Source organism: Physella acuta, unplaced genomic scaffold (genome assembly GCF_028476545.2).
Source record: "Physella acuta isolate Inbredline_101_S28 unplaced genomic scaffold, ASM2847654v3 ptg001044l, whole genome shotgun sequence".
Lineage (NCBI taxonomy): Eukaryota > Metazoa > Mollusca > Gastropoda > Physidae > Physella > Physella acuta.
The window spans coordinates 426,741-445,634 of NW_026732561.1; the positions used below are offsets into that span (position 1 = coordinate 426,741).

An 18,894-nucleotide genomic window follows, 5' to 3' on the forward strand; every position below is an offset into this window, starting at 1 on the left:
TATTTTCATCTTGTCGATTGTCGTCACATGTGTTGTCTGGATGAATAATTATATAATGCTAGCCCACGGTTACAATATCTTCATATGGTAGTGGATCTCGAATGGTATTGAATCGGACAACTCAAACCTCTCACATAGTTTAACATTGTTTCTTCCATTTGATCTAGATAAGCAGCACTATAACTCTAACATGTTTACAACAGTAGGCCTATTTAAAAATTAGGTATGGAGAGATGTTTTTAAATTTTCGTATCTGAATCACATTTTCGTATAGTTTCATTTCCAAAAAGATAAGTTATAATCAAGCACGATTTTAAAGTACTGTAGTTGTATTATCAGGGTTGTAACACATTTATCCTATATTTATACCTCTCAAGGAATAGAATTTGTAACTGAATATTATTCTCTTGTGAGTTTCGCCATTTAAGCCTGCTATTTTTATTTTTATTAAAAACGATTTTAAACACACTCTTACCTAGGCATGTTAGACAAAAGCGTTCCTAGACTAACTGAGCTTTTGCTAATTAACGCGATATCGCGATATGACGCTAGTATTTAAAAGGATATGCTCCGGGTTTTTTTTCTATTATTTACCATTTAAGATCTGAAGCCTTTTGAATAGTATTACTAAGTTTCGCACTGTTTTAGGGCATCTTTTACATACATTCAAAATACAAGCACAGAAAGGCTAAATGCATTGCATTTTTCAGTGAAACTGCTGTGAATGTTTAGGTTTAGAAATTGATTAACAATAATAATTATCTTTCAAACCTCAGAAGGCTGGAAATAATAATAACAATTATTTCTAAAGTATGGTTAGAAAATTCCTACTAAAAATAATAATAATGATAACAATATGATAATAATAACGATAATAATAATGATAAAAAAAATAAAAATAATACCATAATAACAGTAACAGTAACGTTGGCTTGGTAAAGCGGTAAAGATCATAGTAGTCCAGAGCTCAAAACCCACGGGTAGGTGAGGCTCGATAGCTTGAATATTAACCTATCCAGGGAAGAAATTTCCAACAGCAAATAACTGCTGTCTGATAGTCTTTTGTTAGATGGAAGCGAATCCTGAATGGAATAAAGATTGAAGTCGGAACTAATGGGCCATAGACGCGTAGTATGTTGACACATATTGCTTAACAGTGACGGAGGAGATACCTTCTGACATTAAAATTTTAAATTATTTTCTCACAGAAGAGTTTGAACACTATTGATAATTCTGTTTCATGTGTAATTTAGCTTAGGTTTTTAAAAGAATATAAATATTTATTATAGAAGAGTGATTATTATTTTTAATACAAAAGTTTAAAACTTATTGAAAAGGTGTTTAGAAATCATGGATACCAATGGCTGTTTGTTCATGGAATAATTTCAAGTAGAATTTCAAATAAAGTAAAAATTATTCCTCGTAAGTTTATTTTTAGAAAACATAAATACGTCAATTTTTCTTCAAACATAGTAGAGTAAATTAGTATTAGAACATGTACCTTAGTTTTGGTTAATTTTTATAACGCATTCGCGTAAACGTTTATACGCGGCTACTGAATGGGACTTCGCAGTGTTAAAAAATGTGTTTTACAAGATGCTCTCCAAAATATTTCTATAAAATACAACAATCACCCAACAGAAAAACATCATTCGGTCAGTTAATTGTCAATATAACGCCATTATGTCTGTCATTTGTTGGTATCTCTACTTTCGGTCTGTGAATTGTCAGTATGTCTACATTTGGTCTGTCTTTTGTCAGTTTCTCTACATTCGGCCAATTGTAAGAATCTTGTCATTCAGTCTATCAGATTTCAGTATCACGTCCTTCCATCAGTCGATTGTCAGGACACAAAGTTGTCAACATTTTGGCAAATCTTGACGCCCAAATGAGAGGGTTCACGTGGTGTAAACTTTGGAGACGATCAGTTGGCTCCAAACGATGTTGTGACTTGTGCAACCGTTTGCAGGTAGCTGCGTATACCTGAACTCATCATTCACAGTTACCTAAGGAGAAAGAAAAGCTTTTAAGCTTCCCTCCCTAAAAAACCCCCAACTTCAATAACACATAGAAAACAAAGCACAGCAAAAAAAAAAACATATCAATAACACATCGAAATAAACCGGGAGTGATCTCCCCTAAACTTTCTCGAATATTCTTATATAAAACAACAGGGGATGTGGGAACTCGGACATGATTTTTAATCCATTTTAAATACTTAAAGTTTTAAAAATAGAATAAAATCTCGTAGACAAAAGAATTGCACACCAAGTGAACGCCGAATAAAAAAGTGCATAATAGTGCGCAACATTATTAGTACTTTATAAATTTACATTAGTTTTTTGAGAAATCGGAAGTAACGTAAATTACTACTTCCGGTCAACGGAAATTACTCAAAATTTAACAGAAGGTAGAAAATTAGATCTTTTACTCACATGTGAAATTTTATTTATCTATCTGAAATAGTACTCAAGTTATATGCTTTTGAAAAATTCAAAGTAGAAAAAGTACCACTTCCGGTTATCGGAAATCGCTCAAAAGTTGATACGGATCTACGATTTTGATAAAATATATATGAAATTTCATCAACCTAGCTGTAACGGTACTCAAGTTATCGTGTTTACACACAGACACACACACAGACAGACAGACACACAGACATACGGACAGAATTGCAAAGCCCAGTTTTTCAGAATGGATTACGCATAAAACCTCTTAATTTTGATAAATCTGGATTGATAATTTTTGCCCAATTAAAATAAGTCCTCTATACTTCGGATGTGATGAAGGACTGAGGTGTAATACGGTGAAAATTGTTAAAATTTCAAGAGATTTTTTTGCACGATTACAATACTTTCTCTATACTTCGTATATACGAGAAAGTAAAAAAAAAAAGACACATCATTAAAACTAAAAAATAAAACATTTTTATTTCTCGTATACACGAAGTATAGAGAAAGTCTTGTAATTGTGCAAGAAAAATCGAGATTTTTGCAAATCTCGACGTTTTACACCTCACTGATACGGAAAAACATAATTTTGCAATCTTGTCCGTATGTCTGTTTGTATGTGTGTCTGCGTTTCTGTGTGTTTGTAAACATGATAACTTGAGTACCATTACAGCTATGTTGATGAAATTTCATATATAAGTATTTTATCAAAATCGTAGATCCGTATCAACTTTTGAGCGATTTCCGATATCCAGAAGTGGTACTTTTTTACTTTGAATTTTTCGAAAGCCTATAACTTGAGTAATATTTCAGATAGATATATGAAATTTCACACATAAATAAACAATCTAATTCTCTACCTTCTGTCAAATTTTGATTAATTTCCGTGGACAGGAAGTACTAATTTACGCTATTTCCGATTTCTCAAAAAACTATTGTAAATTTACAAAGTACAAATAATATTCTGCACTATTATGCACATTTTATTTAGCGTTCACTGGTGTGCAATTTTTTTTTTCTACGAGATTTTATTCTCTTTTAAAAAGTCTAAGTATTTAAAATGGAATAAAAATCATGTCTATATCCCGAGTTCCTATCACCTGTTTTTTATATAAGAATATTTGAGAAATTTTAGGGGAGATCACTCCCGGTTTTTTTACCTGGTTTTATTGAAGGACTATTTTTCGTCGTATTCAATTGTTTTAAAGTAAACTTACGTGGTTGCTTTTTTCTATTTGTTGTTTCTGGATTTTAATTGCAAATACTCGCATAGGTTTATATTCGTGTGTTTGCTCAAGGTTTACGTTTGATTTAAAAATGTATTTTTAATGGTTTAGGATTTTGAATTTTTTCATTTTAATTATAATGATTTTAACTGAAAGGTTCTTGGTAAATCTCGGTTTCGAATAATACTACTGCGTTTTCTAAACGCAGTACACGTGTACCTCAATCCCCGTAGTCGTGAAAATAATGGTCATTGTGAAACGCGTGTTGACGGTGAAGGGAAAATCGTCGACACATTGGCATTCAGTGTCCCAAACGTTGTTGGTGCGTTTGGAGATGAGGACTTCATTCTCGATTTCCTGGAAGTTAAACAAGGCCTCAAGCTGTATGGTGACGTCTTGCTGGCACTCGAACGTTAAGCTAAATCTAAACAAAACATATTCGGTTATCACAAACTTAGAAACAAAACATATTCGGTTATCACAAACTTAGTTAAACCAAAAAAAAACTTATTATACTATCACAAATACAAAAACCTTAACAAAACATGAGTGTCTATCATAACACTAAACAAAACATGAGTGTCTATCATAACGCTAAACAAAACTTGAGTGTCTATCATAACACTAAATAAAACTTGAGTGTCTATCATAACACTAAACAAAACTTGAGTGTCTATCATAACGCTAAACAAAACTATAGTGTCTATTATAACACTAAATAAAACTTGAGTGTCTATCTTAACACTAAATAAAACATGAGTGTCTATTATAACACTAAACAAAACATGAGTGTCTATTATAACACTAAATAAAACTTGAGTGTCTATCTTTACACTAAATAAAACATGAGTGTCTATTATAACACTAAACAAAACATGAGTGTCTATTATAACACTAAACAAAACTTGAGTGTCTATTATAACACTAAACAAAACTTGAGTGTCTATTATAACACTAAACAAAACATGAGTGTCTATTATAACACTAAATAAAACTTGAGTGTCTATCATAACACTAAATAAAACTTGAGTGTCTATTATAACACTAAATAAAACTTGAGTGTCTATCATAATACTAAATAATCTTAGGTGGCTATCACTAACAGACTAAAACAAAACATGAGTGTCTATCATAACACTAAATAAAACTTGAGTGTCTATTATAACACTAAATAAAACATGAGTGTCTATTATAACACTAAATAAAACATGAGTGTCTATCATAACACTAAATAAAACTTGAGTGTCTGTTATAACACTAAATAAAACTTGAGTGTCTATCATAACACTAAATAAAACTTGAGTGTCTATCATGACACTAAACAAAACTTGAGTGTCTATCATGACACTAAATAATCTTAGGTGGCTATCACTAACAGACTAAAACAAAACTTGGATGGTTATCACAAACTTATATAAACCAAAACAAAACTGGGTCTCTATCACAAACTTAGTTAAACCTAAACAAAACTTTAAAGGCTAAATTAAACTTAGTTAAAACTTAACAAACTTATGTGGCTATCACAATTTTACAGTTGACGAACAGACGGATGCACAAAATTGGTAAATGACAAACGGAATTTCAAGCGAATAAGATATTCCGACACATCAGGGATCAAAAATAAAGATGAGATGAAACCCAAATACTCTTTTACCTCTGGTAACTTGTAGGTGTTGCTTTTAAAACAATATATTGTCCGTGTGCTGATCTTATAAAAGGCAAGTTTGAATTCTGTTTAATAGAATAAAATTAAAAAGTAAGGTTAAACATTAATTTCTGCCAATATCCATTCATCCATCCGTCCACCCGTACGTCCAATCAGTGGCGTAGCTAGGATTTTCGCGCCCCTATGCAAAAATTACCAGTGGGCCCCATTCGTCAGCCTTTAGGCTACAATGGAGTTAAACGAAGAAATTTTGATGGAGGATTTAAAAAACAATATAAATATTCTGTACATTTTAAATATAAATATAAATAAATATACACTTACGGGATAGTTCATACTTCTTTTAAACATATACTCAGTTCATCTCTATTTTTTACAATTCAATTTCTAAGGTTCTTTGAACACTTTTAGCATGTTTTTAAGAATATGGTGCTGAAGTAGATTTCACCTAGTTTTGTTATCTCTGCATATGAATAAATTATATGGTAAGCAAAATGTCAAACAGTTTTTACTATCCATAACCAGTCAGGTACCAGTTAGAGCTGCTTTGAATTTAAATCAGAGACAACCTAAAGGATCAAGATTAAGATTTAAACTCAAGAACTTTTGCTTTAGCAAATGTGTTCACAAGTATGAAGTCCCACCGTAAGTCTTTAATTTGCATATTATTTACATTTGAGCTTATATGAATATCTAATATATCATCTATATATATATATAATTCTCTTCTTGGGGACCATGCGAGACGCCATGTAAACGCACGCCGTTACTCCCTCGCTCTCTAGGCATATCGCTACCACCCTCACCCCCACCTGTCTTTGAGCTATGGTTCACGACGAATGTTTACAATAGTAGAGCCGGGTCGCATTTGTGACGGCTATTAGAGGCAAATAAATTAGTATTTAAAAGATTTGAAACTATGGGGAGGTAACTAGTTCTGCTTGATGTTTTCATTGTCGTCTGTAAACTGTCGTCACGGACAAATTATGCCAAATACAATATGATGACGAATAAAAAAAAACTTGTCGTTGAGAGCTTGTAAGATTGGGAAAATAAATGATTAGTTTTTATTTAATTAGGTCATAAAAATAGTATTTTAAACACATAGATAACTTAATTAATACAAAGGTGCAGGAACCCCTTTACGACAAAAATACAGGAATTTGGTGATTTTGAAATGATTAGCTTATATCCTCTTAATTAATCAATGGTGATGACTTTTTAAATTTAGTAGGCCTACTCATCTATAACTTCGATATATTTTAAAGTTTTAAAATCGAAACTCTATTGTAACGTCAATATTCGGTCATAAAATTCTAGTTAGGAAATCTAGAATTCGTTTTCAAAATGACACTTGATGAAATACAGTTTAGTATATGTTTACTAAGGATAAATGAAAAGAAATGTATTTTCATTTCTTAACCTCGGCTTTCTATTAAATTAACAATGATATTAAAATGTATAGACACTCACAGAATACAGGATGGAATTCACAATTGCACCCTCACGAACGGACATAAATTTGATGTCTTCATAGGAAATGCGGTTTAAAAAATCATATAACAGATTCTGGTTATTGTAAACCTATGGATATGAAATATTTTAAACCATAAATGAACAGAACATAAGTTTAATAATTAAATCAATGTGCCTAACTAATATAAAATTCTTATGTGTAAGTTAATTTCTGCTGGGCCTATCTTGGTAGTGTAATAAATATTATATTGCTATTCAAAACTATTTATGATAACGTTTGTTACTCAACTAAATAATGTTGTATGCAATCCATTTTGTGTGGGAATATTTTGGCTCATCTATCTATATATTATTAAAACTCAAGTTTGTTTACATGTTTGAATATTTTTTTTTTGTTTGTCTGATTTGGTACTGTAAGGAAACTGCTCTATATGGGGGGCTGTAAAATAGTATGTTGGTAGAGAATAATTTTTGATTGCAGACAGACTGTTAATAACACATTTATTTAAAGACGTTAATTAATTTATTGATTTATTCATAGGTAGATTAACCACATTAATTTTAAAGTTTTAGAACAATGGCTAAACTTTGACTGAATAGTGACGTTTGATAACTCATTTTTTGTTTGTTTGTTTTTCTGGTTTGTTATTGGGGAGAATCTGCATTATGTGTAGAGCTGTAAAATATGATTTTGGGTGGTAAATATTGTTCCTTCTTAAACACACTGTTAATTACAAACTAATTTAAAGCCGTTAATTAATGTATTGATATATTCACAGGTAGGTTAACCACATTAATTATAAAAGTTTAGAACAATGAATTAAGTAATATTACAAGGATTCGTTTTCTTTTTATAACAAATGTTTCAATTATTTTTTTCTTAAGGCCTATATGTGAATGATAAGGTTGACTATCAGGACCTTGCGGGGCACAGGGCAGGTGAAGTAGAGTTCACCTATTTGTATGTTCTCAGCATATGAAGGGATAGTGTGGTCAGAGCCGCTCGGCCGGAATCATTTTTAAAAAAATTCAAACATGTCTGAGACTTGGCGGGACTCTGGGCAGGTGAAGCAGAGTTTAGTAAAGTTTTTTAAATATAAAAAAACTCTTTTGAATGTGGGGGTCTGGTTATTTTGGGATGATAAGTGCTGACAGACGTGATGTCATTTATGGATGACCCCCGAAACCCACAGTTATCTAAATAGATAACGGGTAGTCTAGTATACTACTAAAACTCAAGTTTGTTTACATGTTTGAATATTTATTTATTTTTTTTGTTTGTTTGTCTGATTGACTATTGTAAATGGTTTTACTAATTGTGGATAGCTGTAAAATAGTATGTAGGTAGAGAACAATTTTTGTTTTCAGACAGACTGTTAATCACACATTTATTTAAAGACGTTAATTAATTTATTGATTTTTTCATAGGTAGATTAACCACATTAATTTTAAAGTTTTAGAACAATGGCTTAACTTTGACTGAATATTGACGTTTGATAACTCTTTTTTTTTTTTTTTTTCTGATTTCTATTGGGGAGAATCTGCATTATGTGTAGAGCTGTAAAATAGAATTTTGGGTGGTAAATATTGTTCCTTCTTAAACACACTGTTAATTACAAACAAATTTAAAGCCGTTAACTGATTTATTGATATATTCATAGGTAGATTAACCACATTAATTATAAAAGTTTAGAACAATAAATTTAGTAATAGTAAAAAGATTTATTTTCTTTTTACAACAATGTTTTCAATTGTTTTTTTCTTAAGGCCTACATGTGATTGATAAGGTTGAATATCAGGACCTCGCGGGGCACAGGGCAGGTGAAGTAGAGTTCACCTGTTTCTATGTTATCAGCATATGAAGGGATAGTGTGGTCAGAGCCATGCTCGGCCGGAATCGTTTTTTTTTAAAAATTCAAACATGTCTGAGACTTGGCGGGACACTGGGCAGGTGAAGTAGAGTTTAGTAGAGTTTTTAAAATATAAAAAACGTCTTTTTGAATGTGGTGTCTGGTTATTTTGGGATGATAAGTGCTGACAGACGTGATGTCATTTATGGATGACCCCCGGGTAGTCTAGTGGAAAATAAAATACTATGAGATTTGTGTGGATGTTATTTTGTCGAAGTTCCTCGGTAGTGACAAGCGGGAAGTTTTTCGGTAACATTTAAAGGAAATATTTTACTTGATTTTTATTCAAGTGACTGTGCAACATACCAATTACTTGTTTTATTCTCTATCACTACCTCTGTTATTTACATGCTTTTCAACAAAAAAATTAATCGACTATAATTATGAGCATTCAATAAAAATTTCTTACTTCGAGCATTCAATAAAAATTTCTTACTTCGACAGTCTGTGTTGTAATACGAATGTGACAAGACCGAGTCCTCACTTACCTTGACCTTGTTGTAGTAAATGACAAACTTGATGGTGAAAGCCTGTCCTATAGTCAACGGGTATCTGTACTCCCGGCCCCACCTCCCAGCAATCTTAGAGCTTAAGACTAGTTGGTTTGTGGTTAATCGGATAGAACAGTGCATGGGGACATTGTTGGAGCATCTGTTGTTATCGCATAGCTCAAAAACCGCCCTAGAACCATAACTTAAATATAAGGGCTGCAGTTGAACACAGTAACATCAAAATAGAATGACTAAATTGTTGTGAATGCATCCATACACATTTAATGACAAATGATTCAATTGTTTAGCCGTAGGGAACACAAATTGGAGCTTATATCACAAAATATATCAAACCACATGGGAACACGGATCGTAAGACACTATTGGAATCAGACCTGGTGATCAGAGGCAGTGAAAGCGGATGGCGTCACAGGGGGGTGCGGGGGTACTGGCCGCAGTGATTAACATCACTAATTGGAGTTACAACATGGCAAGCAAATGCAAAATATACTTAAAAAGCGATGTTTTTGCAGTTCAATGCACTTTTAAAATTTTAAATAACAGTTCACGCGTCCGTACGACGGGATGCAAGGGGGAGATGAAAACAATATAGTACAATTAAAAATATTCTATCTCGAGTTTATTAGATGACTGATAATAGATACACACTGCTTTCCCATAAAATCGGCTTATTTTACGTCATCCTGCAGAAAGTTGAGCGTGTGGAAGGGGGCGGGGGCAGAAGACACCAGCTGAAAATGTTACGGTAACCTAATTTGTGTGCAAAAAATGTGTGTATGTGGAGGAAGGGGGGGGGGTAATGTGGTATGATTTTCCTTGTTCGTTTTATTTTGATGTGTTTTTTTTATTCATGTTAATATTTTGAATTAGTGTATTTCCAAATTCTATGTCTTGCCTATGTCTTATTTAAAGAAGAAATAAAAGCAATTGCTATCTACTTTGTTTAGCACAAAAGGTATAAAGTTGCTTTATGGACACCTCTATTAGACTAAAAGAAGAGCAATAAGTCTTTACACTGGTTTGAACGTGTGCATATCTTCAACACTTCATTAAATATTATTGTTCGCAACAGCGTAGGTTAGTTACTGTACAGCATACAGTGCAGTAGTTGCTATTTGATTTTTTTTTACAAAACCGCTATCAAGGTCGCACTCAAAAACTATTTTGGAAATCCAGCTTTCAAATTATGCCGAATACAATATGATGACGAATAAAAAATCTTGTCGTAGAGAGCTTGTAAGATTGGGGAAACATTATTACTTTTTAATTAATATGGTCATAAAAATAGTATTTTAAACGCATAATCATTTAAGTTATTATTTTCTGAATTCAAAAGTGCAGGAAACCCATTATAACGATAATACAGGAATTTGGTGATTTTTTTTAATGAGCGTATCCTCACATCCATATTTCTGAGGACCATAAACACCTCTCTCCCTCTCTAGCATGTCCTGGTCTGGGGGCGATTTCTTCCCTGAAGCAGGGAGGGGCTAATTTCAAGGACAAGATAATGACTGATTTATTTTACTCCATCCCATTTGTCACTGCCTACACAACATCTACCTTTGCAACGAGTTTTAATATACAGAAACCAAGAACATAAATCTGTGTGAAAAATATCTTTTACCTTGTTCCCGTGGAAGTCATCCTTCCGTCAATAATAATCTCCTTACCATCGTAAATCGGATACAGAACTTGGCCGTAATACGGTACGGGATACTGTGAATGTTAACAAATATAACATTTTATTTTTAGATAATTAAAAACACAAAGGGTGCTGTTAAATTTCGTTTGCGAATAATATTTTTAATACATTGTAACAGTGTATAGAGGAATTATTGCAATCTAGCAAATAATCGAAAATAGGAAAAACTTAGTTTTCTAGATCTGTCAATATGGGTGTCTGTAATCACTATAACTTCAGTACCATTTCAGCTTGTAGTCGAAAATGTAATGTTGAGGTTGAGGTTGTGGTTGAGGAATGAGTTTAGGTTAAGGCTAAAGCTAAGAATAAGATTAATGTTAAGGCTGATGTGTTTGTTAAGTTTAGGGTTACGTTTAACGTAATTGTTATGGTTTTCAAATGCATTTGCGTTATGCATTTTGCATTTCCATTTGCATTTTGCACTTGTTTATTGCATCTGTATTTTGCATTTGCAATTGCAATTACATTTGCATGATCATGTGCATGTGCATGCGTTCATCCATCCATCCATCCGCCCGTCCGTCCGTCCGTTCGTCCGTCCGTCCGTCCGTCCGTCCATCCGTCCATCCGTCCATCCGTCCATCCATCCATCCATCCATCCGTCCGTCCATCCGTCCATCCGTCCATCCGTCCATCCGTCCATCCGTCCATCCGTCCATCCGTCCATCCGTCCATCCGTCCATCCGTCCATCCGTCCATCCGTCCATCCGTCCATCCGTCCATCCGTCCATCCGTCCATCCGTCCATCCGTCCATCCGTCCATCCGTCCATCCGTCCATCCGTCCATCCGTCCATCCGTCCATCCGTCCATCCGTCCATCCGTCCATCCGTCCATCCGTCCATCCGTCCATCCATCCATCCATCCATCCATCCATCCATCCATCCATCCATCCATCCATCCATCCATCCATCCATCCATCCATCCATCCATCCATCCATCCATCCATCCATCCATCCATCCATCCATCCATCCATCCATCCATCCATCCATCCATCCATCCATCCATCCATCCATCCATCCATCCATCCATCCATCCATCCATCCATCCATCCATCCATCCATCCATCCATCCATCCATCCATCCATCCATCCATCCATCCATCCATCCATCCATCCATCCATCCATCCATCCATCCATCCATCCATCCATCCATCCATCCATCCATCCATCCATCCATCCGTTTATTTTACTTACTTATTTACTTACTTATTAACTAACTAACTTATTAACTGACTAACTAACTAACTAGCTAACTGACTAACTACCTAACTAACTAACTAACTAACTAACTAACTAACTAACTAACTAACTAACTAACTAACTAACTAACTAACTAACTAACTAACTAACTAACTAACTAACTAACTAACTAACTAACTAACTAACTAACTAACTGACTAACTACCTAACTAACTAACTAACTAACTAACTAACTAACTAACTAACTAACTAACTAACTAACTAACTAACTAACTAACTAACTAACTAACTAACTAACTAACTAACTAACTAACTAACTAAATAACTAACTAACTAACTAACTAACTAACTAACTTACTTACTTACTTACTTACTTACTTACTTACTTACTTAGTCATTTATTTACTTTTTTACTTTTTAATTTTTTACTTTATTTATATAAATATATTTTTTTATTTATTTACTTATTTACATTTTTTTTTGTTTACTTATTTATTTATTTATTTATTTATATAAATGTGTGTATGACTATTCCTGCTTTATAATGTAGTTTTGGAAAGATTCTCCAAAATTAACATGAAAGACTTACCGTAGAAGCTGCTGTAAAACTGCGCTTGTAGTTGTGATGGTAGGTGAAGTTTTCACCTTTTACCAACAAACAACTGGCCAGCAGAATAGAGAGCAAAATCTGCAGTCCCAACAGCATGATCTGCGAACATACATTGTAGCATTAAAGTTCTCCCGTGTTGAGAATATACCCGCCATCTCCGTTTACTGATTTATAAGCTTTACACGAATGCGACTCCCACCCCTCTCACCCCTCCCCCTCAACCCCCCCCCCCCCCACCCACACACACATCGACCTCGTTGTCGGCCATTTTTTTGAAAACTGCCAGTGCGATGGAGCGGCTAGACTGATCTTTTAAAATAACCTATAAAGGTACATAACTGCCCTGGTAGTGTTAAGGCACTCTCTACTGAATCTAGTGCGGGAAGGGAGAATTTAGGGCGAGAAGGGAGAATCTAGTGCGGGAAGGGCGAATCTAGTGCGGGAAGGGAATTGGGAACCGACAGTCTCGCGATCTATGGCGTGGGCTTGCCATGCACCAAAAATTTAAAACAAGTTCATAAAAAGTCTAGTGACAATTTAAGCGCAATATCCTTATGTTATCCATAACATTTTTAATTTTTTGTGATGGATGTGACCGAACGAAAGGATATTTTTTTTGCGCTAAAAAAAAAGACAACTATATTAACCTATATCAACGGAAATAGTTTTATCTTAACGAGTAGGCCTACAGGATGCTTAGTTTAAAAAAGTAGTAAATATCATCCTAGGCCTACACGATGCTCAGTTTAAATGTTCTTAATTAATTTTTTGTGACCGAAGGAAAGGATATTTTTGAAAACTTTCTTCAGCAATATTGTTTTAAATTATAGCAGAAATCGATTGGTAAATGTTTCAAGTCGCTAAGTGGTCCGGTTGCCGAGATATGGACCAAAAACTGCATTTGCTTGATGTTTTTTGGCTTTTCCGGAAAATCCAGGAAATAATTCCGAGAATTTTTTTGGCCCACTATCATCCTTGGAACTTGCTTAACATATTTGCTTTTGGAACTAGTCCTCGATATTGCTTCGTTGAGGAGGAGATACGACTTAAATCTGCGGACACACATTTACACATCCATCCATCCATCCATCCATCCATCCATCCATCCATCCATCCATCCATCCATCCATCCATCCATCCATCCATCCATCCATCCATCCATCCATCCATCCATCCATCCATCCATCCATCCATCCATCCATCCATCCATCCATCCATCCATCCATCCATCCATCCATCCATCCATCCATCCATCCATCCATCCATCCATCCATCCATCCATCCATCCATCCATCCATCCATCCATCCATCCATCCATCCATCCATCCATCCATCCATCCATCCATCCATCCATCCATCCATCCATCCATCCATCCATCCATCCATCCATCCATCCATCCATCCATCCATCCATCCATCCATCCATCCATCCATCCATCCATCCATCCATCCATCCATCCATCCATCCATCCATCCATCCATCCATCCATCCATCCATCCATCCATCCATCCATCCATCCATCCATCCATCCATCCATCCATCCATCCATCCATCCATCCATCCATCCATCCATCCATCCATCCATCCATCCATCCATCCATCCATCCATCCATCCATCCATCCATCCATCCATCCATCCATCCATCCATCCATCCATCCATCCATCCATCCATCCATCCATCCATCCATCCATCCATCCATCCATCCATCCATCCATCCATCCATCCATCCATCCATCCATCCATCCATCCATCCATCCATCCATCCATCCATCCATCCATCCATCCATCCATCCATCCATCCATCCAGAAATGACGCATTATTAAACGTAATTGACAGTATGGAAATTGCGCTAAAAATACTTGCTAGAAAAGTATTGCCACATACACATACTTCAATGCTAAACACTTGAAAGCTTTTTGAATAGGTGTTTCGATACAATAACTTATGGAAGGCAGCTCAGAACACACAATTTCGCACACGCAAAAAGAAAAATGGCGGTCGGAAGGTTAGCAAACACTTGCCTGGGGCATGTACACGTGTCATTTAACTGGCGGATTAAAAGGTTGCTGTTCGTAAGTGGAGCTCAAGCAAGAATTTTGTATGGTAATCGTATAGGCTACGTGTGCAAAAAATGCAAATCTCAGGTTTTAGACTTAAGATATTTTGTTTTTTACTGTTTAAGTACTCACGCAATAAGATGTACGCACTCGTGTAATAGTATTGAGTGCACATAGGAGTTATAGACTTCATTGGTTTGAAATATTTAGAATCGTATTAGAAAATGGTTACATGACAAATAACCTCATGATAAATGGTCTCAGACAAAATATCATAGAACAATAAATGATCTCAAGTACTAATGATATCACCGGCAAACTATCTCAGATAAAAATAACTCATACGAAATATCTCAATGCAAAATATTTATAATATTTATAATCTAATATATAAAGCTCAATTCTGTATGTAAAAACACATATGTTTGTCGTTGACATACTTCGATGGATTAAAGTGTTAGATAATTGAAGTCCTTGTGGTCTAAATTTATGAGTTAAAAAATTAATATTGAAAGTTTTGGGAAATAATTTTCATTTATCAAACTGAAAGTAATAATTTTCGGCATGTTCATGAAACAAAAGTTTAAAAAAAAATATCATCTTTTACAAAAATTCTAATTATGTCTTTATTTAGTCCTATAGCACCTACTTCCCTTTGATAAATTAGGAAAACACAATTACTTCACTTTATAAAACCATTACATTAGTGGAAAAGAATTTACTTTTTATTACTTTGTTTTGGGGTTGGGAAAAAAAATAATTACATAATTAGCGGGGATTGATCAAGTGCAAATGTTGTAGATATTTTACGGATAAGCTTGGAGTATTATAATTGTTCATTAAATTGAAACAGGCGCGTTCGTTAAAGTGAGTGCAAAAGACTATGAATAAGTTGGGGTACTATAGTCGTTTATTAAGCTAAAACAGGCGATTCCGCCCCGGGCTAGACTGCGTTTATTTTCGCGTTAGTGTTTTCTTTGTGTTTAGGTTGGGTTTGCGTTAGTGGTTGCGGTTTGATTTGGTTCGTTTTTGTTCTTTCTTTTTTCGTTTTTAATTGTGTTTTTTTTCTTTGGGTTTGTATTTGTGTTTTTGGTTGGTTTTGCGTTTGGATTTGGTTTGTTTTCGTTTGCTTTTTCGTTTTTTTTGTGTTGTTATTGGTTGGTATTGGTGTTTGTGGTTGTGGTTGGGTTTGTTGTTAGGTTTTTGTTTTCGTTTGCTTTTTTGTTTGTTTTTTCTTTGTGTTTGTATTGGTGTTTGTGGTTGTGGTTGGATTTGTTGTTAGGTTTTTGTTTTCGTTTGTATTTGTTATTGCGTTAGCGTTATGTTTGCGTTTTGTTGTTTTGGTTTTGGTTGGTTGTGGTTTGGGTGGGCAATGCCGCGTAATGGTCTTTAACAGAAAGTTTTTTCACAGAAGCCAGAGCAGGGCCTGGCCGGGACGACTAGTTTGTTATATTATTTATAATTTTTAAGATAATTTTAATCTATTTCAATATTTTACGTTTCGAACGTTTTTGCAAACTGTTCCACGCATTGTGAACTTTAGTGTAATTAAGGCTTTCATCAATGTAATCATTTTATGTATTTTTATTTCTTAGACATTTCATATGAAACACTATAGTATATCTCACAATTATTCTGTGTAAGCAAATAAAATCAACAAGACAGCAAAAGAAATTGATAAAATCGCCTAAAATAATCCCAAACGCTATAGGCCTACATATTTTGCCGTGAGATATTTTGTCAGATATATTTTGTCAGAGATATTGTCTGAGATTATTTGTCCATGATATATTTTGATCTTATATTTTTGTCCTGATATATATTTTTCCGCGAGATGAATTTTCCTTGAGATAATTTGTCCTTTTGATCATTTGTCCTTTTGATCATTTGTCCTTTTGATCATTTGTCCTTTTGATCATTTGTCCTTTTGATCATTTGTCCTTTTGATCATTTGTCCTTTTGATCATTAGTCCTGAGATAATTTGTCTTGTCAGCGTCGAAGATATATAAAATGTTTTAAGGAGATTTTACCCCACTCCCCCACGCACACGCAACAGAGGCGTAGCGAAGGGGGTGTCGGGGTGCGGACCGCACCGGATGACACCATTTAGGATGGTGACACCAAGGCAAAAAAAAGCAAAATATATAGAGAAATATGATAATTCCACTTAATTAAGTGATTAATTCGAGTGTTAAATAGTGTTTTAAGAGGTGCAAATAGAAAGTTTGAGTGGGGGGGGGGGGGTGCAAATCGAAAGTTAAGGCGGGGGTGGATGCAAATCGAAAAATTGAGGGTCGCTACGCCTCTAGCGGTGACACCATTGAGTGCCGCACCGGGTGACACCCAACCTCGCTGCGCCACTGACACACAAACATGTATCTCACATAATGGTACTTTAGATCGCTCAATACTTAATTACATAACACGCCTAAGATCGGTTTGCTCGAGTTTCAAAAATCAATAAGTAATTTTCTACAGCTTGATTCATCTAATCTTTGCGCCGTCTGTTATAAAATTTCTTAATCTTAGAGGTTCTTTTACTTCTTCGTCGTCTTTCATCAACCCCTTTCAACCATACTCACGTGTGATGTGATCATAGGTCTAACTCTACCACCAACACCACAGACCCCTTATGTTCTGTCTAACTCTACCACCAACACCATAGACCCCCTCATGTTCTGTCTAACTCTACCACCAACACCACAGACCCCTCATGTTCTGTCTAACTCTACCACCAACACCACAGACCCCTGATGTTCTGTCTAACTCTACCACCAACACCACAGACCCCCCATGTTCTGTCTAACTCTACCACCAACACCACAGACCCCTGATGTTCTGTCTAACTCTACCACCAGCACCACAGATCCCTTATGTTCTGTCTAACTCTACCACCAACACCACAGACCCCCTTATGTTCTGTCTAACTCTACCACCAACACCACAGATCCCTTATGTTCTGTCTAACTCTACCACCAACACTACAGACCCCTCATGTTCTGTCTAACTGAACACCACAGACCCCTTATGTTCTGTCTAACTCTACCACCAACACCACAGATCCCTGATGTTCTGTCTAACTGAACACCCAACACCACACCAAGTCACATTTGAAAGTAAACATCATACTTTTCGTCTTGTAGCATCTAACCTGTGCTCTAAACATATTCTAAGTGAAACTTCATACCTCTTATGTTCGTATAGTCTACATGTTACAATTAATCCTTCTGTTACTTTGTTCAATCTCTTACATCACGTGATGTCTTATACACGAACCCTTCCGTTTCTTTCGTCCACTTGATACACGTGATTTCCATCAGATCAAACTGTCTGTTTTTTTTTTTAACTTCCTGTTTTCTTTTGTTCTGGAAATTCCACATTAGTGCCTGTCTCTAGATACGTCCATGACTTGTGCCACTAATCACTTTCTGAGATCTGTATTTCTATTGACAATCCTGACAAACTTCTACATTTTAAATGTTTTTGAAACTCTAATTTGGTTTTAACTCTATTTTCACCCGATGAGTGTTTGTGTTTGTGTATGCTTTTCATCTGATTCATTATTAATAGGTATTGCTAAACTTTCTTTTGATGACAATGTATCGCAATCTAGGAGTGAACCTAGTCTACTAAGATTATTTCTACTAAGATTATTTCTACTACGATTATTTCTACTAAGATTATTTCTCCTAAGATTATTTCTACTAAGATAATTTCTACTAAAATTATTTCTACTAAGATTATTTCTACTAAGATAATTAAACTATCAACTTTAACCCCACCTGTCCCATTTCAACAGGTATGCAATTTGATCAAATATGTTTTAAAATTAGAAGTTTATTTTCACAGATGGACATTTTATTTAAAATTTTAAAATACGCATACCGTACGAAATCATTTACTAAGGACAATGCAGTTTTCAAATCTTATCAATTGAAATTAAAAATTCGTTATCAATTTTTCTTTTAAATTTCCTTTTCTCGACCTCAACAAATATGAATTGGTACTGACCACTCTATTTTTTTAAAATAACACAGTTGTGCACACATTTAATTACCTTAGTAATTAGTAAAAG

At 34.7% G+C, this 18,894-nt stretch overlaps 1 protein-coding gene across 1 annotated transcript; it reads right to left on the reverse strand.

Annotated features, from left to right (window-relative positions):
• Positions 1-1,395: 1,395 nt before the first annotated feature.
• LOC131954952 (uncharacterized) lies at positions 1,396-9,360 on the reverse strand. Its single transcript, XM_059318802.1, has 4 exons — positions 9,217-9,360; positions 5,331-5,407; positions 3,896-4,100; positions 1,396-2,006 (listed from the first exon to the last, which is right to left on the reverse strand). Exons 1-4 carry the CDS (start codon positions 9,358-9,360, stop codon positions 1,899-1,901), a joined length of 534 nt encoding a protein of 177 aa, XP_059174785.1. The 3' UTR covers positions 1,396-1,898.
• Positions 9,361-18,894: the final 9,534 nt, after the last annotated feature.